Genomic DNA, 12500 nt, shown 5'->3' on the forward strand with positions numbered 1-12500 from the left:
GATGGTTATAGTAACAGAATGGTTATAGTAACAGATGATGGTTATAGTAACAGATGATGGTTATAGTAACAGAATGGTTATAGTAACAGAATGGTTATAGTAACAGAATGGTTATAGTACCAGATGATGGTAACAGGTAGATATATAAAGGTGTGTCTTACCAACGATAGTGGAGAAGCGTCTGGTAGGTTCCTTGCCAGTCACCAGCTTGTAAAGGTCCGGATAATAGAACTCAATACTCTCCAGGAAAACCACATAACCTCGTTCTCCTTTTCCGTGAAGAATATCTAGCAGACGCCCTATACACACACACACACACACACACACACACACACACACACACACACACACACACACACACACACACACGTCCAGGGGAGAAAGTAGATTTAATTTCTTGTTATACTTTTTAATGTTTAATCTGATTGATAAAACAATCTGCAATAGAATCTTCATTTATAGACACACCCTCTTCATTTATAGACACACCCACCTGCTTTATAGACACACCCTCCTGCTTTATAGACACACCCTCTTCATTTATAGACACACCCTCCTCCTTTATAGACACACCCTCTTCATTTATAGACACACCCTCTTCATTTATAGACACACCCTCCTGCTTTATAGACACACCCTCTTCATTTATAGACACACCCTCTTCATTTATAGACACACCCTCCTGCTTTATAGACACACCCTCCTGCTTTATAGACACACCCTCCTGCTTTATAGACACACCCTCTTCATTTATAGACACACCCTCCTGCTTTATAGACACACCCTCCTGCTTTATAGACACCCCCTCTTCATTTATAGACACACCCTCTTCATTTATAGACACACCCTCTTCATTTATAGACACACCCTCTTCATTTATAGACACACCCTCCTGCTTTATAGACACACCCTCCTGCTTTATAGACACACCCTCCTCATTTATAGACACACCTCTTCATTTATAGACACACCCTCTTCATTTATAGACACCTCTTCTTTATAGACACACCCTCCTCCTTTATAGACACACCCTCTTCATTTATAGACACACCCTCCTGCTTTATAGACACACCCTCCTGCTTTATAGACACACCCTCTTCATTTATAGACACACCCTCTTCATTTATAGACACACCCTCCTGCTTTACAGACACACCCTCCTGCTTTATAGACACACCCTCTTCATTTATAGACACACCCTCCTGCTTTATAGACACCCCCTCTTCATTTATAGACACGCCCTCTTCATTTATAGACACACCCTCTTCATTTATAGACACACCCTCTTCATTTATAGACACACCCTCCTGCTTTATAGACACACCCTCCTGCTTTATAGACACACCCTCCTGCTTTATAGACACACCCTCCTGCTTTATAGACACACCCTCCTGCTTTATAGACACACCCTCCTGCTTTATAGACACACCCTCTTCATTTATAGACACACCCTCCTGCTTTATAGACACACCCTCCTGCTTTATAGACACACCCTCCTGCTTTACAGACACACCCTCCTGCTTTATAGACACACCCTCTTCATTTATAGACACACCCCCTCCTTTATAGACACACCCTCTTCATTTATAGACACACCCTCCTCATTTATAGACACACCCTCTTCATTTATAGACACACCCTCCTCATTTATAGACACACCCTCCTGCTTTATAGACACACCCTCTTCATTTATAGACACACCCTCTTCATTTATAGACAAACCCTCCTGCTTTACAGACACACCCTCCTGCTTTATAGACACACCCTCTTCATTTATAGACACGCCCTCTTCATTTATAGACACACCCTCTTCATTTATAGACACACCCTCTTCATTTATAGACACACCCTCCTGCTTTATAGACACACCCTCCTGCTTTATAGACACACCCTCCTGCTTTACAGACACACCCTCCTGCTTTATAGACACACCCTCCTGCTTTATAGACACACCCTCCTGTCTTTATAGACACACCCTCTTCATTTATAGACACACCCTCCTGCTTTATAGACACACCCTCCTGCTTTACAGACACACCCTCCTGCTTTATAGACACACCCTCTTCATTTATAGACACACCCCCTCCTTTATAGACACACCCTCTTCATTTATAGACACACCCTCCTCATTTATAGACACACCCTCCTGCTTTATACCTGTGAGGCTGACCTTAGAAACCAGCGGTAGAGAGTTAACCTACCTGTGAGGTTAGCAGCAGTAGAGAGTTAACCTACCTGTGAGGTTAGCAGCAGTAGAGAGTTAACCTACCTGTGAGGTTAGCAGCAGTAGAGAGTTAACCTACCTGTGAGGCTGGCCTTAGAGATCAGCAGTAGAGAGTTAACCTACCTGTGAGGCTGACCTTAGAGCCCAGAACCTTACATTGGCGCAGGTAGGGGGTCAGTTTACCAGGCGAGAGGTAACCTACCTGTGCGATTGACCTTAGAGACCAGCAGTAGAGAGTTCAAGACCTCGTCTTCATCCTGTTCGTCCAGAACCTTACATTGGCGCAGGTAGGGGGTCAGTTTCCCAGGCGAGATGTAGCGGCTCAGGATGTAGCGGTTATTCTCCACCGACTCCCACAGAGACTCCGTGTCCTCAGCTCCGTTCTCCATCTCTACACACACACACACACACACAGACAGACAGACAGACAGACAGACAGACAGACAGACAGACAGACAGACAGACAGACAGACAGACCAGACAGACAGACAGACAGACAGACAGACAGACAGACAGACAGACAGACAGACAGACAGACAGACCAGACAGACCAGACAGACAGACAGACAGACAGACAGACAGACAGACAGACCAGACCAGACAGACAGACCAGACCAGACAGACAGACAGACAGACAGACCAGACAGACAAACAGACAGACAGACAGACAGACAGACAGACAGAGAGTGATTTAGGTTTACTATATCCATCTCTCTCTATATACAGCGCCTTGCTAAAGTATTCACACCCCTTGGCATGTTTTTTTTCTGTTTTGTTGCATTTCAACCTGTAATTTAAACGGACAAACACAAAATAGTCCAAATTAGTGATGTGAAATGGAAAAAAATAACTTGTTTAAAAAAATTCACCAAAAACAACACAACTGAACAGTGGTGTTTGTATGTATTCACCCCTAAATAATATCTGGGGCAGCCAATTACCTTCAGAAGACACATAATTAGTTCAATAAAGTCCACCTGTGCTGCAGTCAAAGTGTCACATGATCTCAGCATATATACAGTTAAAGTCAGAGGTTTACTTACACCTTCGCCAAATACATTTAAACTCACTTTTTTTCACAATTCCTGACATTTAATCCTAGTAAAAAATTACCTGTCTTAGGTCAGTTAGGATCACCACTTTATTTTAATAATGTGAAATGTCAGAATAATAGTAGAGAGAATTATTTATTTAAGCTTTTATTTCTTTCATCACATTCCCAGTGGGTCAGAAGTTTACATACACTCAATTAGTATTTGGTAGCATTGCCTTTAAATTGTTTAACTTGGGTCAAACGTTTTGGGTAGCCTTCCACAAGCTTCCCACAATAAGTTGGGTGAATTTTGGGCCATTCCTCCTGACAGAGCTGGTGTAACTGAGTCAGGTTTGTAGGCCTACTTTGCTCGCACACGCTTTTTCAGTTCTGCCCACAAATTTTCTATAGGATTGAGGTCGGGGCTTTGTGATGGCCACCCCAATACCTTGACTTTGTTGTCCTTAAGCCATTTTGCCACAACTTTGGAAGAATGCTTGGGGTCATTGTCCATTTGGAAGACCCATTTGTGACCAAGATTTAACTTCCTGACCGATGTCTTGAGATGTTGCTTCAATACATCCACATAATGTTCCTCCTCATGATGCCATCTATTTTGTGAAGTGCATCAGTCCCTCCTGCAGCAAAGCACCCCCACAACATGATGCAGCGGATCATGAGAACGCCGGTCTATGCGGAGGTGCGCACAATCTCGCCCATGCACACGCACAGTCCGGTGCGAGCGATCCCAGCCCCTCGCAAGTGCCGTGCTAGAGTGGGCGTGCAGCCTGGTAGGAGGATGCCTGCACAGCGCATCTGGCCACCGGTGCACCTCCTAGGCTCAGGCTACCCTACGCCTGCTCTACGCACGGCAGCCATCAGGCCTCTGCACAGCCCTGTTCGCCCTGTACCAGCACTCCGCCCGTGCAGGGCTACTGATACCACCCAGCCAGGACGGGTGGTGCAGGCTGTGCGCTCCAGACCTCCAGTGCGGGTTCATGGCCCGGTGTATCCAGTTCCTGCTCCTCGTACTGGCCCGGTGTATCCAGTTCCTGCTCCTCGTACTGGCCCGGTGTATCCAGTTCCTGCTCCTCGTACTGGCCCGGTGTATCCAGTTCCTGCTCCTCGTACTGGCCCGGTGTATCCAGTTCCTGCTCCTCGTACTGGCCCGGTGTATCCAGTTCCTGCTCCTCGTACTGGCCCGGTGTATCCAGTTCCTGCTCCTCGTACTGGCCCGGTGTATCCAGTTCCTGCTCCTCGTACTGGCCCGGTGTATCCAGTTCCTGCTCCTCGTACTGGCCCGGTGTATCCAGTTCCTGCTCCTCGTACTGGCCCGGTGTATCCAGTTCCTGCTCCTCGTACTGGCCCGGTGTATCCAGTTCCTGCTCCTCGTACTGGCCCGGTGTATCCAGTTCCTGCTCCTCGTACTGGCCCGGTGTATCCAGTTCCTGCTCCTCGTACTGGCCCGGTGTATCCAGTTCCTGCTCCTCACACTGGCCCGGTGTATCCAGTTCCTGCTCCTCGTACTGGCCCGGTGTATCCAGTTCCTGCTCCTCGTACTGGCCCGGTGTATCCAGGTTCCTGCTCCTCGTACTGGCCCGGTGTATCCAGTTCCTGCTCCTCGTACTGGCCCGGTGTACCCAGTTCCTGCTCCTCGTACTGGCCCGGCGTATCCAGTTCCTGCTCCTCGTACTGGCCCGGTGTATCCAGTTCCTGCTCCTCGTACTGGCCCGGGCGTATCCAGTTCCTGCTCCTCACACTGGCCCGGTGTATCCAGTTCCTGCTCCTCGTACTGGCCCGGTGTATCCAGTTCCTGCTCCTCGTACTGGCCCGGTGTACCCAGTTCCTGCTCCTCGTACTGGCCCGGCGTATCCAGTTCCTGCTCCTCGTACTGGCCCGGTGTATCCAGTTCCTGCTCCTCGTACTGGCCCGGTGTATCCAGTTCCTGCTCCTCGTACTGGCCCGGTGTATCCAGTTCCTGCTCCTCGTACTGGCCCGGTGTATCCAGTTCCTGCTCCTCGTACTGGCCCGGTGTAACCAGTTCCTGCTCCTCGCACTGGCCCGGTGTATCCAGTTCCTGCTCCTCGCACTGGCCCGGTGTATCCAGTTCCTGCTCCTCGTACTGGCCCGGGCGTATCCAGTTCCTGCTCCTCGTACTGGCCCGGTGTAACCAGTTCCTGCTCCTCGCACTGGCCCGGTGTATCCAGTTCCTGCTCCTCGTACTGGCCCGGTGTATCCAGTTCCTGCTCCTCGTACTGGCCCGGTGTATCCAGTTCCTGCTCCTCGTACTGGCCCGGTGTATCCAGTTCCTGCTCCTCGTACTGGCCCGGTGTATCCAGTTCCTGCTCCTCGTACTGGCCCGGTGTATCCAGTTCCTGCTCCTCGTACTGGCCCGGTGTATCCAGTTCCTGCTCCTCGTACTGGCCCGGTGTATCCAGTTCCTGCTCCTCGTACTGGCCCGGTGTATCCAGTTCCTGCTCCTCGTACTGGCCCGGTGTATCCAGTTCCTGCTCCTCGTACTGGCCCGGTGTATCCAGTTCCTGCTCCTCGTACTGGCCCGGTGTATCCAGTTCCTGCTCCTCGTACTGGCCCGGTGTATCCAGTTCCTGCTCCTCGTACTGGCCCGGTGTATCCAGTTCCTGCTCCTCGTACTGGCCCGGTGTATCCAGTTCCTGCTCTTCGTACTGGCCCGGTGTATCCAGTTCCTGCTCCCTCGTACTGGCCCGGTGTATCCAGTTCCTGCTCCTCGTACTGGCCCGGTGTATCCAGTTCCTGCTCCTCGTACTGGCCCGGTGTATCCAGTTCCTGCTCCTCGTACTGGCCCGGTGTATCCAGTTCCTGCTCCTCGTACTGGCCCGGTGTATCCAGTTCCTGCTCCTCGTACTGGCCCGGTGTATCCAGTTCCTGCTCCTCGCACTGGCCCGGTGTATCCAGTTCCTGCTCCTCGTACTGGCCCGGTGTATCCAGTTCCTGCTCCTCACACTGGCCCGGTGTATCCAGTTCCTGCTCCTCGTACTGGCCCGGTGTATCCAGTTCCTGCTCCTCGTACTGGCCCGGTGTATCCAGTTCCTGCTCCTCGTACTGGCCCGGTGTATCCAGTTCCTGCTCCTCGTACTGGCCCGGTGTATCCAGTTCCTGCTCCTCGTACTGGCCCGGTGTATCCAGTTCCTGCTCCTCGTACTGGCCCGGTGTATCCAGTTCCTGCTCCTCGTACTGGCCCGGTGTATCCAGTTCCTGCTCCTCGTACTGGCCCGGTGTATCCAGTTCCTGCTCCTCGTACTGGCCCGGTGTATCCAGTTCCTGCTCCTCGTACTGACCCGGTATATCCAGTTCCTGCTCCTCGTACTGGCCCGGTGTATCCAGTTCCTGCTCCTCGTACTGGCCCGGTGTATCCAGTTCCTGCTCCTCGTACTGGCCCGGTGTATCCAGTTCCTGCTCCTCGTACTGGCCCGGTGTATCCAGTTCCTGCTCCTCGTACTGGCCCGGTGTATCCAGTTCCTGCTCCTCGTACTGGCCCGGTGTATCCAGTTCCTGCTCCTCGTACTGGCCCGGTGTATCCAGTTCCTGCTCCTCGTACTGGCCCGGTGTATCCAGTTCCTGCTCCTCGTACTGGCCCGGTGTATCCAGTTCCTGCTCCTCGTACTGGCCCGGTGTATCCAGTTCCTGCTCCTCGTACTGGCCCGGTGTATCCAGTTCCTGCTCCTCGTACTGGCCCGGTGTATCCAGTTCCTGCTCCTCGTACTGGCCCGGTGTATCCAGTTCCTGCTCCTCGTACTGGCCCGGTGTATCCAGTTCCTGCTCCTCGTACTGGCCCGGTGTATCCAGTTCCTGCTCCTCGTACTGGCCCGGTGTATCCAGTTCCTGCTCCTCGTACTGGCCCGGTGTATCCAGTTCCTGCTCCTCGTACTGGCCCGGTGTATCCAGTTCCTGCTCCTCGTACTGGCCCGGTGTATCCAGTTCCTGCTCCTCGCACTGGCCCGGTGTATCCAGTTCCTGCTCCTCGTACTGGCCCGGTGTATCCAGTTCCTGCTCCTCGTACTGGCCCGGTGTATCCAGTTCCTGCTCCTCGTACTGGCCCGGTGTATCCAGTTCCTGCTCCTCACACTGGCCCGGTGTATCCAGTTCCTGCTCCTCGTACTGGCCCGGTGTATCCAGTTCCTGCTCCTCGTACTGGCCCGGTGTATCCAGTTCCTGCTCCTCGTACTGGCCCGGTGTATCCAGTTCCTGCTCCTCGTACTGGCCCGGTGTATCCAGTTCCTGCTCCTCGTACTGGCCCGGTGTATCCAGTTCCTGCTCCTCGTACTGGCCCGGTGTATCCAGTTCCTGCTCCTCGTACTGGCCCGGTGTATCCAGTTCCTGCTCCTCACACTGGCCCGGTGTATCCAGTTCCTGCTCCTCGTACTGGCCCGGTGTATCCAGTTCCTGCTCCTCGTACTGGCCCGGTGTATCCAGTTCCTGCTCCTCGTACTGGCCCGGTGTATCCAGTTCCTGCTCCTCGTACTGGCCCGGTGTATCCAGTTCCTGCTCCTCGTACTGGCCCGGTGTATCCAGTTCCTGCTCCTCACACTGGCCCGGTGTATCCAGTTCCTGCTCCTCGTACTGGCCCGGTGTATCCAGTTCCTGCTCCTCGTACTGGCCCGGTGTATCCAGTTCCTGCTCCTCGTACTGGCCCGGTGTATCCAGTTCCTGCTCCTCGTACTGGCCCGGTGTATCCAGTTCCTGCTCCTCGTACTGGCCCGGTGTATCCAGTTCCTGCTCCTCGTACTGGCCCGGTGTATCCAGTTCCTGCTCCTCGTACTGGCCCGGTGTATCCAGTTCCTGCTCCTCGTACTGGCCCGGTGTATCCAGTTCCTGCTCCTCGTACTGGCCCGGTGTATCCAGTTCCTGCTCCTCGTACTGACCCGGTGTATCCAGTTCCTGCTCCTCGTACTGGCCCGGTGTATCCAGTTCCTGCTCCTCGTACTGGCCCGGTGTATCCAGTTCCTGCTCCTCGTACTGGCCCGGTGTATCCAGTTCCTGCTCCTCGTACTGGCCCGGTGTATCCAGTTCCTGCTCCTCGTACTGGCCCGGTGTATCCAGTTCCTGCTCCTCGTACTGGCCCGGTGTATCCAGTTCCTGCTCCTCGTACTGGCCCGGTGTATCCAGTTCCTGCTCCTCGTACTGGCCCGGTGTATCCAGTTCCTGCTCCTCGTACTAGCCTCAAGGTGTGTGTCCCTAGTCTGGCGTCTCCAAAGCCAGCACCACGCACCAGGCTTTCAGTGCGTCAGCCCAGTCCAGTACATCCTGCTCCTGTTCCTCGCACTAGCCTTGTGGTGCGTATAAATAGCCTGGCGTCTCCAAAGCCAGCCCCACGCGTCAGGCTTTCAGTGAGCAGTCCCCGTCCAGAGCTTCCGACGACAGTTCCCCGTCCAGAGCTTCCGACGACAGTTGCCCCGTCCAGAGCTTCCGGCGATGTCCTACAGTCCGGAACCGAGAGAGTCGGCCTACAGTCCGGAACCGAGAGAGTCGGCCTACAGTCCGGAACCGAGAGAGTCGGCCTACAGTCCGGAACCGAGAGAGTCGGCCTACAGTCCGGAACCGAGAGAGTCGCCCGCCAGTCCGAGGTCTCCAGCGACGCGCCTTAGCCCAGAGGCCTTCAGCGGGGGTGGACAGGTTAGGTTGGGGACTAAGCCTGAGCCACCTCCGTAGTAGGAGGATTGGGGAGGGGAGGGGTGTAGCACAAGAACCGTCGGTGACGGTGGCCACCCTCCCTTCCCTCCCTTTAGTTTGGGGTTTATTTTTGTGTTTTTTATGTTTAGGTGTATCCGGGGTCTGCACCTTTAGGAGGGGGTACTGTCACGTCCTGACCAGTATAAGGGGTTATTTGTTATTGTTGTTTGGTCAGGACGTGGCAGAGGGGGTGTTTGTTTTGTGTTGTCGGGGTTTTTGGGTAGTGTTCTATGTTTTGTATTTCTATGTTCTATTTTCTAGTTTTTCTATTTCTATGTTTAGTTTATTGTTTTTGACCTTCGATTGGAGGCAGCTGTTCCTCGTTGCCTCTAATTGAAGGTCCTATTTAGTAGGGGTGTTTTTTCTATGGGTTTTGTGGGTAGTTGTTTCTTGTTTAGCTGTGTGCCTGACAGGACCGTTTTCGTCGTTCTTTTTGTTCAGTGTTCAATGGGGTGCAAAGGAGCAAAAATAAATAAATAAATACAGTAGGGGAAGAGGTAGTTGTTTGGGCTAAATTATAGATGGGCTATGTACAGGTGCAGTGATCTGGGAGCTGCTCTGACAGCTGGTGCTTAAAGCTAGTGAGGGAGATGAGTGTTTCCAGTTTCAGAGATTTTTGTAGTTCGTTCCAGTCATTGGCAGCAGAGAACTGGAAGGAGAGACGGCCAAAGGAGGAATTGGCTTTAGGGGTGACCAGAGAGATATACCTGCTGGAGCGCGTGCTACAGGTGGATGCTGCTATGGTGACCAGTGAGCTGAGATAAGGGGGGGACTTTACCTAGCAGGGTCTTGTAGATGACCTGGAGCCAGTGGGTTTGGCGACGAGTATGAAGCGAGGGCCAGCCAACGAGAGCGTACAGGTCACAGTGGTGGGTAGTATATGGGGCTTTGGTGACAAAACGGATGGCACTGTGATAGACTGCATCCAATTTGCTGAGTAGAGTGTTGGAGGCTATTTTATAGATGACATCGCCGAAGTCGAGGATCGGTAGGATGGTCAGTTTTACGAGGGTATGTTTGGCAGCATGAGTGAAGGACGCTTTGTTTTGCGAAATAGGAAGCCAATTCTAGATTTAATTTTGCATAGGAGATGCTTAATGTGAGTCTGGAAGGAGAGTTTACAGTCTTACCAGACACCTAGGTATTTGTAGTTGTCCACATATTCTAAGTCAGAACCGTCCAGAGTAGTGATGCAGGACGGACGGGCAGGTGCGGGCAGCGATCGGTTGAAGAGCATGCATTTAGTTTTACTTGTATTTAAGAGCAGTTGGAGGCCACGGAAGGAGAGTTGTATGGCATTGAAGCTCGTCTGGACGTTAGTTAATACAGTGTCCAAAGAAGGGCCAGAAGTATACAGAATGGTGTCGTCTGCGTAGAGGTGGATCAGAGAATCACCAGCAGCAAGAGCGACATCATTGATGTATACAGAGAAGAGAGTCGGCCCAAGAATTGAACCCTGTGGCACCCCCATAGAGACTGCCAGAGGTCCGGACAACAGGCCCTCCGATTTGACACACTGAACTCTATCAGAGAAGTAGTTGGTGAACCAGGCGAGGCAGTCATTTGAGAAACCAAGGCTGTTGAGTCTGCCGATGACAATGTGGTGATTGACAGAGTCGAAAGCCTTGTCCAGGTCGATGAATACAGCTGCACAGTATTGTTTCTTATCGATGGCGGTTACGATATCGTTTAGGACCTTGAGCGTGGCTGAGGTGCACCCATGACCAGCTCTGAAACCAGATTGCATAGCGGAGAAGGTGCGGTGGGATTCGAAATGGTCGGTAATCTGTTTGTTGACTTGGCTTTCGAAGACCTTAGAAAGGCAGGGTAGGATGGATATAGGTCTGTAGCAGTTTGGGTCAAGAGAGGGGGATGACCACTGCTGCTTTCCAGTCTTTGGGAATAGATAGTAAAAGGAACAGGTTTCTGGGGGCGATAAAATAGCTTTGAGGTATAATGTACAGACAAAGGTATGGCAGGATGTGAATACAGTGGAGGTGAACCTGGGCATTGAGTGACGATGAGAGAGATATTGTCTCTAGAAACATCATTGAAACCAGAAGATGTCATAGCATGTGAGGGTGGAGGAACTGAAAGGCTGGATGACCTGTTCTCTCCCTGTCTGTCTCTCTTCCTCATCTCTCCCTGTCTGTCTCTCTGTCTGTCTCTCTTCCTCATCTCTCCTTCTGTCTGTCTCTCTGTCTGTCTCTCTTCCTCATCTCTCCCTCTGTCTGTCTCTCTGTCTGTCTCTCTACCTCATCTCTCCCTCTGTCTGTCTCCCTGTCTGTCTCTCTTCCTCATCTCTCCTTCTGTCTGTCTCTCCTTCTGTCTGTCTCTCTTCCTCATGTCTCTCCCTGTCTGTCTCTCTGTCTGTCTCTCTACCTCATCTCTCCCTCTGTCTGTCTCTCTGTCTATCTCTCTTCCTCATGTCTCTCCCTGTCTGTCTCTCTGTCTGTCTGTCTGTCTTCCTCATCTCTCCCTGTCTGTCTCTCTTCCTCATGTCTCTCCCTGTCTGTCTCTCTTCCTCATCTCTCCTTCTGTCTGTCTCTCTGTCTGTCTCTCTTCCTCATCTCTCTCTCTGTCTGTCTCTCTTCCTCATCTCTCCTTCTGTCTGTCTCTCTGTCTGTCTCTCTTCCTCATCTCTCCCTCTGTCTGTCTCTCTGTCTGTCTCTCTTCCTCATCTCTCCTTCTGTCTGTCTCTCTGTCTGTCTCTCTTCCTCATGTCTCTCCCTGTCTGTCTCTCTGTCTGTCTCTCTTCCTCATCTCTCCCTGTCTGTCTCTCTGTCTGTCTCTCTTCCTCATCTCTCTCTCTGTCTGTCTCTCTTCCTCATCTCTCTCTCTGTCTGTCTGTCTCTCTGTCTGTCTCTCTTCCTCATCTCTCCCTGTCTGTCTCTCTGTCTGTCTCTCTTCCTCATCTCTCCTTCTGTCTGTCTCTCTGTCTGTCTCTCTTCCTCATCTCTCCTTCTGTCTGTCTCTCTGTCTATCTCTCTTCCTCATCTCTCCTTCTGTCTGTCTCTCTGTCTGTCTCTCTTCCTCATGTCTCTCCCTGTCTGTCTCTCTGTCTGTCTCCCTGTCTGTCTCTCCCTGTCTGTCTCTCTGTCTGTCTCTCTTCCTCATCTCTCCCTGTCTGTCTCTCTGTCTGTCTCTCTTCCTCATCTCTCTCTCTGTCTGTCTCTCTTCCTCATCTCTCTCTCTGTCTGTCTGTCTCTCTGTCTGTCTCTCTTCCTCATCTCTCTCTCTGTCTGTCTCTCTTCCTCATCTCTCCTTCTGTCTGTCTCTCTGTCTGTCTCTCTTCCTCATCTCTCCTTCTGTCTGTCTCTCTGTCTGTCTCTCTACCTCATCTCTCCCTCTGTCTGTCTCTCTGTCTGTCTCTCTACCTCATCTCTCCCTCTGTCTGTCTCTCTGTCTGTCTCTCTCCCTCATCTCTCCCTCTGTCTGTCTCTCTGTCTGTCTCTCTTCCTCATCTCTCCTTCTGTCTGTCTCTCTGTCTGTCTCTCTCCCTCATCTCTCCCTCTGTCTGTCTCTCTGTCTGTC

General features: G+C 51.9%; 1 protein-coding gene across 1 annotated transcript in view; it reads right to left on the bottom strand.

Moving 5' to 3' along the window:
* LOC123739059 (caspase recruitment domain-containing protein 11) overlaps positions 1-12500 on the bottom strand; it is a 115420-nt gene that overhangs the window by 86948 nt on the left and 15972 nt on the right. Inside the window, exons 2-3 of the mRNA XM_045713625.1 lie at positions 2427-2615; positions 162-299 (exon numbers count right to left, since the gene is read on the bottom strand). Of these exons, the coding sequence (XP_045569581.1) occupies positions 162-299; positions 2427-2613 (325 nt within the window). The 5' untranslated portion in view covers positions 2614-2615. The remainder of the gene's footprint in view (positions 1-161; positions 300-2426; positions 2616-12500) is intronic.

This window comes from Salmo salar, unplaced genomic scaffold (assembly GCF_905237065.1).
Source record: "Salmo salar unplaced genomic scaffold, Ssal_v3.1, whole genome shotgun sequence".
Lineage (NCBI taxonomy): Eukaryota > Metazoa > Chordata > Actinopteri > Salmoniformes > Salmonidae > Salmo > Salmo salar.